At 46.0% G+C, this 18646-nt stretch overlaps 4 protein-coding genes across 4 annotated transcripts; 3 read left to right on the forward strand and 1 right to left on the reverse strand.

Annotated features, from left to right (window-relative positions):
• Positions 1-1212: 1212 nt before the first annotated feature.
• H6S33_006204 (uncharacterized protein) lies at positions 1213-6199 on the forward strand (the record flags this gene model as incomplete). Its single annotated transcript, XM_044837634.1, has 7 exons — positions 1213-1228; positions 1430-1593; positions 1700-2382; positions 2457-5762; positions 5818-5902; positions 5958-6048; positions 6102-6199. The coding sequence occupies 7 exons, from the start codon at positions 1213-1215 to the stop codon at positions 6197-6199; spliced, it is 4443 nt and encodes a 1480-aa protein (XP_044699513.1).
• A 1680-nt stretch (positions 6200-7879) lies between these two features.
• Positions 7880-8952, forward strand: H6S33_006205 (uncharacterized protein; the record flags this gene model as incomplete). Its single annotated transcript, XM_044837635.1, has 3 exons — positions 7880-8049; positions 8107-8288; positions 8360-8952. 3 exons carry the CDS (start codon positions 7880-7882, stop codon positions 8950-8952), a joined length of 945 nt encoding a protein of 314 aa, XP_044699514.1.
• A 402-nt stretch (positions 8953-9354) lies between these two features.
• H6S33_006206 (uncharacterized protein) lies at positions 9355-12543 on the reverse strand (the record flags this gene model as incomplete). Its single annotated transcript, XM_044837637.1, has 12 exons — positions 9355-9769; positions 9827-9941; positions 10020-10236; positions 10292-10356; positions 10410-10485; positions 10547-10946; positions 11003-11040; positions 11089-11285; positions 11350-11405; positions 11462-11829; positions 11886-11938; positions 11988-12543. The coding sequence occupies 12 exons, from the start codon at positions 12541-12543 to the stop codon at positions 9355-9357; spliced, it is 2556 nt and encodes an 851-aa protein (XP_044699515.1).
• Positions 12544-15507: 2964 nt separating this feature from the next.
• H6S33_006207 (uncharacterized protein) lies at positions 15508-18404 on the forward strand (the record flags this gene model as incomplete). The annotated part of the gene is made up of 15 exons (XM_044837638.1): positions 15508-16000; positions 16080-16123; positions 16181-16245; positions 16299-16369; positions 16427-16638; positions 16693-16840; positions 16899-17025; positions 17102-17151; positions 17219-17431; positions 17493-17551; positions 17610-17691; positions 17750-17939; positions 17997-18108; positions 18191-18339; positions 18392-18404. 15 exons carry the CDS (start codon positions 15508-15510, stop codon positions 18402-18404), a joined length of 2028 nt encoding a protein of 675 aa, XP_044699516.1.
• Positions 18405-18646: the final 242 nt, after the last annotated feature.

Raw genomic sequence — 18646 nt, forward strand, 5'->3', positions numbered from 1 at the left:
ATTTTCCCCGCCGATACAACGTAAACCTTGATCAATTGATCAATTGAGCACTTGGCCAAGGCATGAGTAGCACATGTTGAGTAGTAGGTGAGTTTGCTGTACGAAAGCATTTATTAATTTAGAATACTTTTGTCTTACGAAGGGTAGTTACGTGTGTTCTGGCCGAATAAATAAATTGTATTCCACATGGCACAGAGAATCATGAACTACACGTACTCATAATAATAAACATCACTAAACAAACAGTTCCGAAAGGTCCGGAGGCTGAGTGGTGAGCTCTTGGCACGAAATATTAGAATCGCTTAACCTGGCCAATTCGGTCTAGCTTCTTACAACCATACAGGGATCTCATTGGATGGCAACTCATGTAGGCACTATCTACATCTACTATGTACTGGAATATAATTCTTCTGAGATTGCTGCAATCTGATTGGTTGACAGCGACAGGGATATTTAGTAAGCACGACACATCAAATTTCGTTTGTTTGGTGCTGTTACCCTGCCTGATTTGGTGCGGTTACCCTGCCTGATTTAGTGCTGTTACCCTGCCTGATTTGGTGCTGTTACCCTGCCTGATTTGGTGCAGTTACCCTGCCTGATTTGGTGCAGTTACCCTGCCTGATTTGGTGCAGTTACCCTGCCTGATTTGGTGCAGTTACCCTACCTGAGGTTACGCTGCCTGCAGGTAGCGGGTGCGCTCTGAATTTGAGGTGTCGCGCCCGTTGCTATGCACCTTTGAGGTACGGTGCGGGTTCTGAGTGTGGGTTGCGGAGTTGCGGAAATGCACCAAAAAAAACCCGTTTTCGACCCTGAAAATAACCCCCGGTGCGTCAAGTGGCCGGAACCCCCCTATTTTGCACCGGTGGGTCTATGGGAGCTGGGTGATAACACACACAACTCCTTGGGACCGGACTCTTTGCCAAAAATTCAATCTACTGAATAAAATCTACTGAACAAAATCTACTGAATAAAATCTACTGAACAAAATCTACTGAATAAAATCTACTGAATAAAATACCATCAACTCTTTAACAATCAATATCTTCGATTAAATTATCTGCTCCCGGGCCAAACAAAGTCCATTCCATACCGTTCCATAGTGTTCTCACCCAGCTCTCTCGGCAACATGTCGACAATTAAATGCACAACCTGTAAACAAGATAAGGATATTGCAGATTATGATCTCGATCGTAATGGCCGGCCCCGTAAATCATGTCGGCCATGCTTAGTGAGTTTTTAAGTTACAACTATTAATTGAATTCTACTGATTCGGATCTTATTACAAGGCTCGCTCGCGTGAAAATACACGTCGTCGAACAGAATTAAGACGGCGGCAACAAATCGTAAATAATGTAGAGGTGAGTGGCAACATTGCTCTTTATAGTACCAATACGCGGGGCTCCTATTCTAATAGATACTCCTATGGCAGCCATCTCGGCCGCCGATTCAACCCGCGGTACCACTAGCATTCCAATCGTCACGGGCACGTTGGACGCCATTGGAGTTGGGCAGAATGACAGTGATTTGTCCTTCATGTCAAGCTTTACATTGGCTAAGCGAGCGCGTGCAAGGGAGTTCAATCACGTTACCGCGGTTTGAAAATTGTTGCAAGAAAGGCGATGTTCAGTTGCCGGCATTGGAACAAGCCCCCGAGTACTTACGGTACCTACTAGAATCTACTGATACAATTGCTAGACAGTTCCGTAGCCGCATTAGGGAGTACAACTCCGCTTTGACCTTTACTTCCGTTAAATATACCTCAGATGAACGCATCGACCGTCAAGCTGGGGGGGTTACATGCTTCCAAATCCATGGCGAGCTATATCACCTTCAGGGGCCCCTGACTGCAGCAGCAAACGATACGCCCGCTTTTGCTCAGTTATATTTCTATGACCCACTCTACGCTGCACAAATGATGCAGCAGGGACATCCAACTCTAGATATTGCGGTTTTGGAACGGTTGACACAAGAGATACACACAGTCAATCCATTTATTCCATTATACAAGACAGCGAAGGAAAGATTGGAAGCTGCATCCTCACAAGATGGAGATGTACGTGTCTTACTCAATCCGCAATTGCGGTTGATAGTGGAGAGTGGAGCGGACAAGCGGAGACACAATTTGCCTACAAGCAATGAAGTCGCTGCGATTATCCCGGATGAATATGGTGAAGCAGGATTCCAGGATATTGTCTTAGCACATAGAAATCCAGATGCCAATAGGCAGTTTAGTATAATTGATCCTAATCATGCCGCTTATATGCCCTTACATTATGTTCTGCTATTTCCAAATGGTGAGAGGGGTTGGCATTGGGGCTTACGGCTGCGGGATGAGTTGAACCGAAGGAAGAATTTAAGGTTACAGCAACGCGAATTTTACAGGTTAGTTATAAACACCAATGGCTCAAAGACTTTTTGATATGGCTAACTTTTTGATTACTATACATGGTGTGCAGGTACCGACTGCATACCAGGACGACTGAACCCATGACTTTATTCCTCTCGCAACGGCTATTTCAGCAGTATTTGGTAGATGCTTGGGCTGTTTGTGATCAGAATAAGTTGAATTGGCTTCGACTGAATCAAGCAAATATTCGGGCTGATCTGTACAATGGGTTGGCGGATAATATGCGGCAAGAGGACTTCAACTCGGAACAAACCGGGAAGCGTATCATTCTACCACGAAGCTATACAGGAGGCGACCGATACATGCTGCAGTTGTTCCAGGATTCCATGGCTATAGTCCGTCATTTTGGGCGTCCCTCACTATTTGTTACCTTTACCGCGAATCCAAAGTGGGAAGAGATTACTGCGGAGTTACTACCGGGGCAAACTGCTGTTGATAGGCCAGATTTAGTTGCAAGGGTGTTCCATCTCAAGCAACAACAACTCCTCCAAGAAATAAAGCGTAAACACATCTTTGGTCGCTATCTTGGGTCTGTATGGACCATTGAGTACCAGAAGAGAGGGCTGCCACACATGCATCTACTGATATTCCTTCATCCGGATGATCGCTTTCTGACAGCAGAGAGGATCGACGAAATTGTGTGTGCAGAGTTACCGGACCCCGCGACTGATCCTACGGGGGAACTAAATGCAATCATTAGAAGTTGTATGGTACACGGTCCATGTGGAGAGGCCAATATGCGATCGCCCTGCATGGCTTCAAAGGAGAATGGGGGACCAACTGCATGTTCGAAACGGTACCCTAAGGCCTATCAATCAGAAACAGTTGTACAGGAGGATGGCTATCCACTGTATAGAAGACGTAATGATGGCAGAACCTTTTCAGTGGTAGTAAGGGGCTCAGGGTTTAATCAAGAGTATCAGATGGACAACAGATGGGTGGTTCCATATAATCCTTATCTTTCTTTACGGTATAAAGCTCATATCAATGTCGAGATCTGTGGTTCTATCCACGCGATAAAATATATACACAAATATATATATAAAGGTTCAGATCGAACAACACTTCAAGTAGGGAGTGACTCGGATGAAATTACTAGATACCTCCAAGGGCGTTATATAGGACCCACTGAGGCTGTATGGCGTTTGTTCGAATACGGAATGCACGAAGAATACCCGTCAGTCATTCACTTGGCTGTTCACTTGCCCGGCGAGCAACCGGTATACTATGGAGATAACTCCAACCGGGAGGAGTTGATACAGAGGATGCAAAACTCGAGAACTACACTGATGGCTTATTTTGAGTACAATACAGAGCACGAGGATGGTACCCGGTATCTCTATCAAGATTTCCCGGTGTACTTTACCTATGACGCTAAATCGCGGAAGTGGGCATCCAGGAAGAAAGGTGTGGCTATTGGACGTATGTGGCATTGCAATCCTATGATGGGGGAGAAATACTATATGCGTCTACTGTTAACCGTTATCCCTGGCGCAAAATCTTTTGATTATCTGAAAACTGTCAATAATGTGCTGTATCCTACATTCAAGGCTGCATGCATTGCCCTTGGCTTATTGGACGATGATCAAGAGTGGGTGCAGTGCTTTACCGAAGCAAGCATATTCTCGAGCGGATATTCCCTCCGTACACTCTTCACCACTGCCTTGCTATTTGGCAACGTGACTGAACCTCTGCAATTATGGGATAAATTCAAGTCAAATATCTGCGATGACTTGCCCCGAGCTATGGAAAGAAACACAGGTCTCATTATCCCCCCTGAGCTTCCGGATGCCCATCTGGACTATGGTCTCTACCTGATATCACAGATTCTTGCCGACTCCAACAGAACGCTTAACGACTTTGGGTTGCCCCTCTATATAGTGGATTGGAACCGAACAGGTGGGAACGAGATGATTGCATCAGAACTACGATATGATATGGTTGCGGAAGCGGCAAGTCTACAGTTGAGGATCGCACAACTCAATTCAGATCAGTTGGAATGCTTTAATACTATTACACACAGTATTGAAGAAGCTGCGTCCGCCCTATTCTTCATTCAAGGGCCCGCAGGTACTGGAAAAACGTTCCTATACAACGTTATCTGTAACCATTTCCGCTCCCAGGGTAAGATTGTGCTTTGTGTTGCCTCTTCTGGCATTGCGGCACAGTTGCTCCCTGGAGGCAGAACATCCCATTCCAGATTCAAAATTCCGATTGCTATCCATGAGGGCTCAACATGTGACATCAAACGGGGCAGCCTGTTGGCCGGTTTAATTCAAAAGACCGCGCTGATCATCTGGGACGAGGTACCTATGCAGAACAAGTATTGCTTTGAAGCGGTCAGCCGGACCCTGAATGATATATGTAGTGTGGGGGATGATTGCCTGTTCGGAAATATTCCGGTCGTACTCGGAGGGGATTTTGCACAAATTTTACCAGTTGTGCAACGCGGTAATAGGGCTCAGATAGTGCAGGCATGCCTACAACGGTCTTCTTTATGGCAGCACTTCAAGATATTGAGACTCAAGATCAATATGAGGGTCCGCAATGGGGTTGAGAATGAGGCGTTTGCGGCTTGGCTTGGGCAGATGAGCCATGATTCCCGATGGTATGGTAGAATAACTCTACCACCATACATCCAGAGCTGTAAGACAATTGAGGACCTTTGTATGCATGTATTCCCGCAGCATATAATTGAATCAGCCCCAACAAATTACACCGCATTCTCGAAGCGGGCGATTCTGGCGATGAGAAACGATACAGTCGCTGAGTTTAATGATAGAGTTCTACAGCAAATTCAAGGCGAAGTGCACACGTACTATTCGGTAGACACTGTTGACAGTGGTAATTCAGAAGAGAATGCAAATCTGCTACCTCCAGAATATCTGCAGGGTCTCAATCCGTCTGGCCTCCCACCGTCTATCATCAAACTAAAGGTGGGAGCACCAATAATTCTTCTACGCAATCTATTTCCAAAGCAAGGTCTTTGCAATGGAACACGAATGACGGTAACTAAGCTGGGTGTACGGTGCATTGAAGCCAAGATTCTGGGTGGTGAGTTTGATGGGGAGCCAAAGGTTATACCACGTATACAGCTTTCGTCCACTGAGGGAGATCTACCTTTCACATTAATGAGAAGGCAGTTGCCTATTCGGCTATGCTTTGCGATGACTGTCAATAAATCGCAGGGTCAATCACTGGATGTCGTTGGGGTTGACTTGAGGTCTGATCCCTTCACTCACGGGCAGCTCTATGTAGCGCTCTCGAGAGTCACAGATGTAGCTGGCTTGATGGTGCTGCAACGAGATGAGACGCCGCCGCAAACGGACAACATTGTATACCGTGAAGTGCTGCTGTAAAGAAGTAAGTCCCCTTAATCCATATTTTTATTGATACTGACTGTCGGTTAGGGTAGAAAGGACTTACGCTGGAGCCAGTTGGAGGACTTGGGGGTATATGGTTGAAGGTGGTAGAAGGTGGATTTCTGTGTGGATGGTATGTATATGCCGCAAGGTGACAGTTTGGTATATGACACTAACATTTATTATAGGTTTTCGGTAAGGAAGGGAAAGAGGGGTCGGTTATGGTATTGGATGTAGGATGGGGGGAATGCAAGAAGTTGGGGGATTGGGTATCGAATGGTAAGTATATATACCGATCATGTACCACCCGGAAGTGCTTACCAAATTATTAGCTAGAATGACTTATGGAAATGGTGGGGAGGATCCAGGCATGGAGGAAATAGGAGAGAAGGATAGAGTTGGATACGGGAAGGTGGGTGAAATTGCATAGTAGGTGGGAGGAAATGTGGAGGAAGCGGGAAGGAATTGAGCGGTGGACTGTATTTAGTTAGCAATTTGTATTTTCTTTAGCGTGTATGTTTCTTAGCGTTTATCTGTCTTATTCCCTGTCTTATCGTTGTTTTGTAGCATGGTTTCTTTGTAATAGAGTGATAAAAAGTTGTTAAAAAGATATGCGATTAGTAGAAAAAAACTGCATCGAGTTACCCCGGTTATTTACACCATTCCCCGACTATGATCGTGTGAATTTATTAATTTTGTCACAGACTGCCGGATGGAGTAAATAACCGGGGCATTACACTCTTGGATCGTTGACTGTTCCCAGCCTCCCCAAGCGGACAACCCTCTTCCCTATAAGAGACATAAATGCCAACGTTATAGGGTTATCAATGACACATCCTCTAACTAACGTCTGAATTGCACAGCTCGCGCTCCCGCCATGAGTTGAACCCATAGCATTGAGGACATGTATCAGATATTTACCACTAAGCTAAGTACCTTTGTTGCACCAGCAACTCTTTTGGACCCTAAATACCTTGCAAGTATTATTTTTTATTTTTTAATTTTTTTATTTTTTATTATTATTTTTTTTTTTTATATCTAATTTAATATAATATTTCCGCTGCCTAAATTGTGTACACAACTCGCGGTCGCGAGGTGGCCCACCCCTAGTGTAGTTGTACTCCAGATCCGACTACCTTAATACATTGGGTTTCCCTGGCCATTGGTAACATCAATCTAACGCTTCGAGAAGTCCACCCCCCGCAGCCTTTAAACTAAAGGATCTTTCATGCTCTGGGAAAACGAATTCTCTGGGTGGACTTATGATAACAGGAGTGAGAATAGTGGGTGAGCGTAATTAAATGATGGAGGTACATATGAAGTTCTTCATATATACAGTGGGTGTAACAGGAACATTCATTACATGTACTTATCACTGGCCGCACAGGTTTACCGGTACATGCATATGGTGTACAAGAGATGCAGAAATAAGTTTCTTCAGCGATATCATTGCCGGTGAGGAATATTCGAACCCTCTAATCCCTCCAGGGCGGACAAGTGAAGTATCACACCGTGAAAGAAAAAGAGAACTTGAGTTTATGCGATGAATCTCAGTTATAATTATGGTCGTACGAGGACCATGGATGGGTTTGCAGCTCGAGCTCTCTTCTAGAAACAAAGTACGTACTGCACCTATCAACAATCCAACGACTATTCGACCTAATGGTTATATGCCTCCCTTATACGTCCTTCCGCTCTACCTACACCTTGATGTTTTTATGTATCATGTTTATTACTCTTACCACATTAATTAAATTTCCAAGGACTAATCCTAATAAATAACTAATCATCACCTACCGGATATCGATTAGAGATCACCAATATGACAAATCACTCCATCCTACAAGTCCCATGGTAGGTTAGCTTGGAACCCCTCGAAACGTAAATCCATAATTCCTCATGTCAAAGCTTTGTTTGATATAGTACATAAAAGACGAACTTACCGGCCCTCCGGTTCTTATTTATTAACCCATTCATTCATTCATTCATTCCGCTAGTCGATAACTTCATTCAACCCGGGGCAGGTCTATTCGTTTTTGTTATTTACTCACTCATTTACATTCACTTTGCTTCTCCATTCTTTATTTTCCATTTTTTGATATCTGTCAAAATGGTTTTCGTCAAGAACCTTTCAACGTTCCTCCCTTTGGTCCTCTCACAGGCGTTGATGTCCAATGCCCATCTCTCGGTCTGGATGCCCTCCATGTATGGTCTTGATCCGACCAACATCAATAGTGATAATGCTAGTCAACCTCTTCAAGGTTACACTTTCGAACAATGGTATGAACCCCGCCATATTTCTAACCTACAAGCTATAACGACGCTAATGATACCAAGGTGGTGGCACGGAAACCTCGATAACCCACCTGCCGACAACGAGAGTTTTGCCCTCCCTGCAAACGGATCCGTAGATGTTGAGATATCCTCCAACAAGGCCTTCACAACCCTTGGGCGCGGCTTCAAAGATGCAAACCCTCGAATGGCACCTGACCCATGGCTCAACCAGAACGGCTGGGGAAGTAAGTACACCCTCTTCTCTGCTTCTTCCACCGTCCCAGGAAGCACAACCACTAACGAGCTAAAACTCCAGACATGCATGCCCCCAACCGCACCGACGTTGCCGGCAGCGCTCTCGCAATCGCCTACAAAAGCGACGCGGAATCTGTCCTCCCCAGCGACTTCGTCGTCTTCTCCGTCGTTCACGACAGCCCCGCCCGCCAGCTCGAGACTTTCCATGTTCCTGACCTCCCCGCATGTCCCAATGACCGCTGCATGTGCTCCTGGTTCTGGATCCACAAATCTATTGGCGGGACCGACCAGATGTATATGGTCCCCTTTGTCTGCCATGTCACCAATGCCACCAACACTACTCCTCTGGGCAAGCCCGTGGCTCCTATCAACTGCGAAGGTGACAAGAGCAAGTGTGTGAAGGGCGCAAAGTCGCCAATGTACTGGATGAACTTGGAGGGTAACAACATGTTTGAGCCGGGACACTATGCCCCTACTTACAACACAGGATATGGATATTTTGAGGGTGCGCAGACTGATATCTGGATTGACGGACACAACGCTACTTCGACCGCTAGTGTCAGTGCAAATGTTGCGGCGGCGACTAAAGTTGTTTCTACGGGTGTTAGGCACGGGGGTGTGCACCGTCGTCGTGGGTGGTTTGGGGGGAACTAATTGTTCTCCTGGATGAGCTCTTTTTATTAGTATCTTTTTAACTGTATTTATTATCAATAGAAATCGCTGGAAGGGTGTCGATATGATCTACTTTACCGTCTTCCATTAATACCCGTTATACTTTCTTTAGATCTCCTGGTGGTCAGTGATTGACATGACACTCGTATGTATCTTTGACCCCGAATTCCTTGAATTAAGTGGTAACAACTTTGAAGTATGGCCGACCCACTCCCACTATACAACGCCCGACCAACCATACAACAAATCTACCACCCATACCAACACCGAAGGTCCAGCTAATCGAATATTTTTAAATTACCTACAGTGAGAAAAGCCATAATATTCAAAAACAAATTTCTTATTTACATTATTTACAAGTCCTAACTAAATCCTAATCTCCTTCTATGAATTAGTCTCCACAGTTACCCTCGGTCTCATGGCCAGAAACTCCAACTGCTTCATTAACCTGCAGAGCTCCATTAATTCCCCTTTCACCGGCTTCAAATCCACATATACCCTAGGCTTTATTTCCACAGGTTCTCGGTGAAAATAGTTTGATCTAACATCATCCAGGACCCCATCCAATGCGCTAATTAACCTTTCCTCCAACTCCTTAACAAGCTTGTTAAGCTCTTCAAAAACGCTATTGCAAACCTCCTCATAGTGAGAGAAAACTAGCTCAGGTAGTGTCTCAGATGAATATTCTTTACGCCGAACAAGCATCCCGGCTCCATTAATTTCACGAATGGAGCTATAAAAGGAGCAAAGCTTTGGATGGAGAATATCTTGGTTTCCAGTGACGAGGTTGTTTGTGTTTCTAGTTATTTTGACCTATTAGAATCGTGGAGCTAGAAAGCGAAAACTTTGTGCTCACCTTAAGTTTGACTGCCACAGGTTTTTTTGGGTGTGGATTATATTATAGATACGGACTGCTATGGGTAGCAATTCATTAGCGACCTTATCAGGGTCGGTAGTTTGGTTGACCGCCTCTGAGGCACCAGATGTAAAGTCAGCGGCGCACATAACAGGGACTCCCTTTTCTAATTTTTTCCAATCATGATACTCACCAGATATCATCTTTAAAACCGTATCGGAAACTTTCACAAACATGGATGACATTGCTGCATCTGCCTGGTTGAAAGTCGATTCCCAGTGTTCATTGACACTATTTACTAATAGATCCGCAATTGATTTACTCCAATCGATATTCTTCCCAGAGCTCTTATCTGTAAAGGAACCATTCTGGCGGCAGACTTTGTCCAATGCGGCCCAGTGATCGCAGGCCTGTCGAATCGGATTATTAGAGTGGCTTCAAAATTTGGAAGTTAGGATATCTCACACTAATCCACCTATTGACAATTCCCTGGGCTTCATTTGCATTGGTCCTCAGGACATTCTCGTTTTCTACAGTTCATTAGTGAGAGTATTCAATGTGGATATATGCCAGGCTGCCGTACTGATATCCTGCTCAAGAGATCCAACCAGAGCTCTCAATGGATTTGAGACACCCGTAATTATAGAATCATGAATGTTCTAGATTTTCCTCAGATTAACCACCATACATTTACTTGGCGCTTCTGAAATGAAAACCAACCTTTTGCATACCCTCGAAACACATTTGCAACTCCTCTGGTGCCATTACTTCCTCCTCTGGTGCCATTACTTCCTCCTCTGGTGTCGACGGAACTGTCTCCTCCTCATTGCACCAATTCTGCACCGAGTTCATAAAGGTTGTCATATTTCCCTGGACCAGACTCTTTACCACCGCCTCCCTCCTCTTTAATCCTTTTTCTTGTATAAACCTTCTCAGAGCTGGGATACCAGATTCTTCGGGTGAGATGCATGAAGTCCTTTTTGGTTGGAGAAGGCGGCGGTGGTGCCACTGGTACTCGAGACTGGAGGTGAATATCACTGTGGAAGTATTGAGACGAGATTTAGGAGATTTGTGAATCATGTCACGGGTAGCTGCAACGCGCAAAAGAATTTCGCGTTTTCTAGGCGGAATCAGTTGAGTTTTTCTTTTTTTACATCAGGGCAGCGGGAGTAGTACTTATCCCATTTTGGATCACTGGCAACACGGGGTATGTTCTACAATTACTGTTAGAATGTAATTTTTAATGGGAGGAATAAACTGACATCGATTTGAGTGAGAATAAATGCGAACTTCGACGGTGGTTCTAATTGCGCTCGGGGAGCAATAGGTTCAAATATGGGGTCCATTAACAAATCATCCATTCCGACCCGTGAAATATCCGACACGATCAGAACACTTTCACACGATTTGAGATATTCATTGACTGTAGCTAGCTTCATCGGGTTGATTTTACCAAGGCCTACATTTAATTAGCGCACAGTTACTTCACTAAAGATATATATGTTAAAAGCCAGTTTCCGTACCAGGTAAATCAACAAGTACAACACCGGTATTCAAAACCGGTGAATCCATATAAATTCTGTCGACGTTTTATAAGTATTCCAGACAAGGAATCTGATATCAGGAACAACTTACGTTATTTTCTTCAAGACAGCCCAACACTCAGAATTAAGTCTCTGTATATGTTTATTTACCTCCGAGATATCCTGAGTGCTGAATTTATCCGCCAAATCCCTCAAGAATGCCGGTATAGCTTGAATATCTTCCAAAACTACTTTTGATTCTTCCGATAGGTTGAACAGCGATTTAAGAATTCCCCTGGCGGTGATGTATTTCATATCTGCCGGATCCTCCTGAATATCTCCAAGAATCCGTGTCGCAAAAGGTAACCATTCAGCCTGCGTCAGAAGGGTGCTGGTTACTGTATATTTGGAATTCATCTTTTGGGCCCGGTCTCGAGCGCGGAATTCAATTGGCGTGGCCGTGCAGGAGTTACTGTTACTCTATTTGCGGCAATGTCAACTATAGCTGTATCAGGTACAGATGTATCTCAACTTACAATAGGAGTGATACACCCGACATCCAGTAATGCGTTGATCAAAGAGCTCTTTCCTACACAATATTAGAACTCATCTTCGACCCCGTTCAAAGATATCATTACCAGCTCCATTATCCCCACACACGGCGATCTCCGTAGTCATCCCCCAGTCCCCTTCCAGGATCCTTTCGTTTTGCATCTTCAGATTTCCGGCCCTCGAATCGCCTTTCAGAATATCGTTATTCTTCTCAAAGAATGTCCGCAACTTCATAGATACATCCATCCCAGCCTCAAGTATCATCTCTAGACTCCGTCCTCTAGAACTCAGCCTATCAGGCCCCTCTTCCTCATTCTTGTATCCCACCTTATTTGCCCCACTACTTCCCCCGAACGAGATGACAGAGCGCGTAGAAGTCGACATCTTATCAAACTTCTTCACAATCACCCTGCTCATTGTTCGTATTTGTGAAGCTGAGCTACCAGCACTAACCTCCGAGTAGCCCTCACCACCAAGATAGCTTCGTGAGTCAAGAGAGCTAAGGCCATTATCGGTATTTGAGGGGGTACGGCGGAATAGAGAATCTCGTTTGGATGATTTTGAACCTGATGTGAGTCCGGAGAAGCTGAACCGAGACCTCTTCGTGGAACTGATACTACTGGGTCTGCTGGTAGTAGTCATGATCCGGAATAATTCTTGATAAACTTTTTATAGTTTGAGTCTTGGGGGAATTGAGCATTCTTAACACCGTTTATAAGGGAGCGCTCTGTGACCATGGACTCGCAAAACAAATAATTCAAGGCGGGGCATGTGCGCCGAGGCATAGCTGTCGTGCATTATGCACTCTGGATCTGTGTTTGATGCACGACAGCTGTTCTAATATCGAAATGTATGGCTTTGGTTTATCCAAGCGCTCTGGCGCGCTTGAGAAGATGCAAAATGGAGCATTTCTATGGTGAGATACCGCTAGTGCAATGTTTAAAGGCATCCAACCCATTCAACAAACGCTTGCACCGGGTTTCCAACTTGCATGCTCTAAAAGCGGTTTATGTGCCCGAACACACTCGGGCTATCACTATCAAACAGGACGACTGCAGTCCAGCGGCGCAAGTGTAGAGTACTCTCAAGTGGGGAACAAAGCCGGTTATGTGGGTAGTTTAGATAGAGTAGTCTAGAGCTTAGCTTAGATCAGCAATTGCCCAATTGACTTTGTAGAAGGCGTAGTGCACCTAAAGTGCCGACCTCACTGAGTGGTGCAAAAAGCGTTTTTTCCCTCATGCAGGCAGGTTCAAATTTTGGTTCCTGGAAATCGTTCTGAAGATCTTGCACGCTGTTACTCAAAATGTGCCACATGGCGTCGAGTCACCGTCGATGTTGGCACCTATGAAACAATTAACTAGAGGAATGGACGTTGAGCGCCGAGACCGATGAAATGCACGTGCGGGTCGTTGTGCCAGAAATTCGGACCACAGATCTCTTGACTGCGGGGAGACTTTAATCGGTTGGCTCTCAACCTCCAAGAAGTTCAAAGTAAATTTAATACAACTTCATATCACCACAGAACATAGCTGGCACGTAGTTGATGGCCGATATATATAGCTGCTTGCTAGAATAATTAGAGTTAGACGACAAAATATCATATGTGAGGTCGAGGGGAGCAAGTGAATCCGGTTCAGGAGGTGGGAGTTAATATTAATGAGGATGCGTGTATCTATCAGAGTCTCCCTGAATCAATCAGACGACGTCTATGTCATGATCAAGTACATAACTATAACTTCGGCTACATATGTGCGTGTGTACGTGTTTATATTCTACCTATGTCAAACGACACATGCGCGCACCTACGGGAATCTGATCGCTATACATATACATCATAACCCAGGCCAGCTCATGCCGGTTTCTCGGACCCCGAGATTACTTGTAAATACCTATGTGTAATCAGACCTCCTGCTGATGTAAACTACATGTATGGACCTACATACAGTCGCACCTCGCTATCTCGTAATTCGATATCTCGGATCTCTTGCTGTCTCGTATATTTGCTATCTCGTAGGGGTTTGGCTCCCAGAATAAGCTAACGACATAACGAGGTTCGACTGTACATGTGTGTACATCATCTTTACCATCCACGAATTCGGCTCACACAATTTAAGCGAACCCCGTATTTATCCGTCGTAGTACATGTACAAGGCCGTGGTGGCCCAACATTCCTCCGGAATTTCCCACCTTCTCGATACGATCAAACTGTCAAAGTTAAGGCAACACTCCCTAGCTGTGTACCAGATATGTATATATGTAATAGATACCAGTCAATTACATACCCACCTGATCTCTTGATATCATATCGTACGCTAGAGTATAATAAATACCTAGAAGGTAAAACAGATGGTTACGTGCTTCTAGAATTCGAAGCACGTACATACCACAAAATCTCCCTACATGGCGTCGAGAGGTGTACTGGGGAACAGACCTGGGGCAGAAGCGGCAGAGGCTCAACTGAATGCTCACAGCCCGGCCCGTAACACATATAGAGTACATACACGTAGATCAGTAGAGTACTGGCCGGGTACCATGTAGGTCCCTCGTATTCAGTATTCTGGCATTACCCTCTATACCGGCCGGTACCAGCTCTATAGCTACATGTACTTGTAGGTACCAACATGTTGGATGTTATACCTACAGAACGATATGTATACATAAGTACTCTGCAATATATTGTACTTTTCACCCCACTCGATAGTCCTCTACATACATGTATTTCATTCATCTCTAGACGCATCACTAGTGCTCTAAGCTGACTACTTAGCACTCTACGTATACGCACAATGCCTTGGGCTCGGGGTCGGATAGTTCCAACGCATTGGTGGGATACAGTCATACACATATATATATATTAATAAATCTACGTAACGAGGTAACATTCGCCCGCCTCGATTTTACCAATGAGAGTTTCCGCGCTCGCAAGGGCTTAGATAGGCGGCCGATCAAGTCTGAAGGGCGTAATCAGTACCCCGGATATCTGCTAATCGATACGGATGGGGAACGCTCTTGGCAAAGCATATGCCTTGTCGTCTTCGATTACATGCATAGAAACGGCCCTTGTGCTACATGAATACAGGTACAACCACCCCAGGAAATAGTAGCATCATGGTCACAGCCCAGTTGACAAGCCGAATTGTGTCCGTATTTGATTTCGGTATACGTACAACCTTTGTTACGCAGAGTTTTCTAGATGATCACTATACGTACATGAGCTGTATATGCACGCATCCAGTTAATTGACATGACATTAAGCAAACTACAACACGCATTTCAAAGCACAAAGAACCCCCCAGCTTCCCCCACCCCCAAGCGCAAGGTATTCCAGGTACCACGGCCTCACCCCGAGCCCTGCCCTCTCCATGATGCACTCTCCATGAGCCGCCTAACCCCCCCCCCCCCCCCCCCCCCGTTCCAGGTAGGTGCTTGCGTAGTGTATGCCCCAATGCAGCGCAACAATAATGCCCGCCGCACGCTGGCTCTCTAGAGTATATCGTACCATCCAGCTCCCAAATCTAGCTCCCACTACATATAAGAACTCCCTCTTGTCCTCCATCCACACAAGCTAGTAGGCAGCATAGACGCACTGCAAACCTCCAAGTGAATATGGCATTCCGCCGCCCCCAAGTGCTCCTTCTCTCACTCCTGAGCGGGGCTCTCGCTGGCTCAATCAGCTTGGACATCTTAGCCCCAGTCGACACTGGCCTCTCCAATATCCACCTCACTGTGACTACGCCCCATCCAAACCCTCTCACGATAACCTACAGCCCGTGCACCGACTCTGACTCCGTTTCTGCACACCACACCGTCGCAAGTAGCGTGCATGCGCTCAAGTCCTCGAGACTTGTATGGCGTCTGCCCGAGGACTCGCCTGAGGGCGGGTGCCTGATTGCATGGGATGAGGCAAGCGGTGATGAGGTATGCCGGAGCGAGGTCGTGGATCTGAGCCTACGGAGGAAGAGGAGAAGGAGAGACTTGGAGAGTATCAAGATGAATAACGCAAGCGGGATTGATGCGAGCGGACCGTGGTTTGATGGAGTGGCCTACCTAGAGGGGAAAAACGTTAGCCAGGTTGATGTGGAGCTTGCCAAGGGAAAACGTATGCTTTAATTACCTCCGTTACCTGGGTATATCATACGCGGGGTTTTATATGCTGATATTGATATCGTGGGGCGTAGGGATCGGTATTATAGGTGGTGGGATGGCCGGGTTGATGAGCTCTGTAAGTGTTTTGCTATCATTGACAACTTGTAAATCACTAACATGCATAATTCCACAGCTCATCCTCGAATCCCATGGCTTCCATAATTTCGAGATCATCGAGTCCTCCCATCGTGTTGGCGGGTACGTAAACCATTCTCCAATTACGAACAAGCCTACCTAGCTAACTCACGCAGTCGTATCCGTACGATCTATCTCGAAGGCGAACCTTCCGATTACCAGTACCAAGAGATGGGACCCATGCGCTGTAAGCTCTCTTGGCATCCACTGCAGCTCCCTTCTAAAGAATACTGACTCCACACAGTTCCCGAATCAATCAAATACCCCTCCACCAACGAAACCCTCCAAATCAAGGACCACCAGATTGTCTTCCAGCTCGTTGAAACCATCAACAAGCTCAACGGTGCCACCCCCGGGGACGACCTTTCCGTCGACTTCATCCCATGGATCCAGAGCTCGCTGAACGCGCCTTCATACAACGGCGGCGTTAGGAATGCGGACGGAAGTGTCCCTACTGTAAGTATTCATAGCCAGTCTCTAGATGGGGGCGTGATGTGCTAACGATGATAGGTGGGCGAGATTGCTGCCATGAACACCACGACTGTCCTCCCTCCTGGGCTCGAACAGGTCGATGACTCAATCCGAGAAATCTTTCTCTCGCCGGAAAGGCTCGCCCTATTGTCAAACAATATGTACCGCGCGCACAAACAATTCATCAGTAAATCCCACCATCTAGTGTAACCCTAACCCTGAATTCCGGGCTAATTATAGCACAGACGAGGGATGGGATAGTTGGTCCGAGTACGGATTCATCAGAAATCTTTTGGGTGCCGAGCTGAATATTACTGATTTGGCGCTTGACACACTTGACGGCGCGGGACAAGCTTCGTTTTGGGGGGCGTTGTAAGTTTTAAATTTCGGTTGGCGATGGGTTGTTAGCTTCATGGTACTCATAGCTGACGTGCGGGGTTAATTGTAGATTCGAGAGCTTCTATTTTTCGGCAACGACCTGGAGGACTATTGATAAAGGTAATTAAATTAAGGCCACTTGTATCATTCTCTGCCGGGCTGTGTGACTAATACATACATGCCACAGGACTTGAAAGGCTCCCACTCGCATTCCGCCCTTTCCTCGGGGACAGAGTCAAGTTTCACCAGCGTATCGAGAAGGCCGAGTATCTGGCCGAAAGTAACAAGATAAAGTTCTCGTGGCGGGATAATCTGACGGAGAAGGTGTTCCAGGAGGAGGAGTTCGATTATGCGTTCGTTGCGGTGCCGTTTACGCAGGTCCGCCGTTGGAGGCTTCCTAGTGAGTTGGTAGTTTGCAGAAGAACAAGAGGTGTGGGTGACTAACGGGCGACTGCGTGTAGAGTTCTCGAGTGTATTGTCGAGGGCCATCGATAAATTGGAGTACAACAGTGCATGCAAAGTATTTAAGCAACCCCCACAGACATTCCCGGTGATGGGAGGCTAACACGCAATCGCAGGTATCTCTCCAATTCAGCACCCGCTTCTGGGAGCACCTAGAACAGCCCATTCTTGGCGGCTGTACCTCCACCGACATCCATGGTAAGCTAATTCGCCCTCTCCGTATATTTTCCACCAAACATTCTAACAACCCCACTAGGAATTGGCACCATCTGCTACCCCTCCTACCAGCTCAACCGTACCGGTCCCGGTGTGATGCTCGCCAGTTATACCTCCTCCGACTTTGCCTTCCGAGCCGGCGCCATGTCCGAGGAGGACCATGTGCAGTACGTTCTCAACGCTATCGCCGAGATCCATGGGCCGATCGTCGAGGAGCAGTATACCGGGAAGTAAGCTTTTCGTGTCCTGATCCATTTCTATGCGTTGTTTGCTGACCATGTGCGCAGGTTTGATCGCCAGTGTTGGTTACTGGATGAGAATGCTGCCGCTAGTTGGGCAGCGCCCGGCGTTGGACAACATGAGTTGTACATTCCGAGTTATTTTGAGACCGAGAACAATGTAAGTAGCCGCAATCTTGTCCTGTATATGAGAAAGGGCGACTTTTCAAGGGATTAATTATTTACTGACGCTTGTGACTTAGGTCATATTCATTGGAGAACACACTGCCTATACACATGCCTGGATTTCCTCTGCTTTAGAATCTGCGGTAAGAGGAACTGTGCAATTGATGCTCGAGATGGGATTGGTTGATGAAGCCAAGAACATCACCTCCACTTGGATGAGTAGATGGTAAGACCTCTCATCCTGAAAGCGTACAAACCGAGTGCTGACATTGACGCAGGATGGTTGTTTAATGGAAAACCACCAAAAATGAAACGGACGATATGATATATCTTGATGCATAGTGGTTTTTGATTTGTTTAAAATTGAGTAAGAATATAGATTGCCCGCCTAGAACATTAATTCTATGGAATCTGCTTTCCCGATCACGAGTGATATTTCATGAAGATTTTCGAGATCGCCAGGAAGTGGGAGACGACGATTCAGGGGCGGGGGATTTATGATCTGAATTTACTGTCAACTTTTCACATCGATA

Source organism: Morchella sextelata (assembly GCF_020137385.1).
Source record: "Morchella sextelata strain SCLS chromosome Unknown scls_2, whole genome shotgun sequence".
Lineage (NCBI taxonomy): Eukaryota > Fungi > Ascomycota > Pezizomycetes > Pezizales > Morchellaceae > Morchella > Morchella sextelata.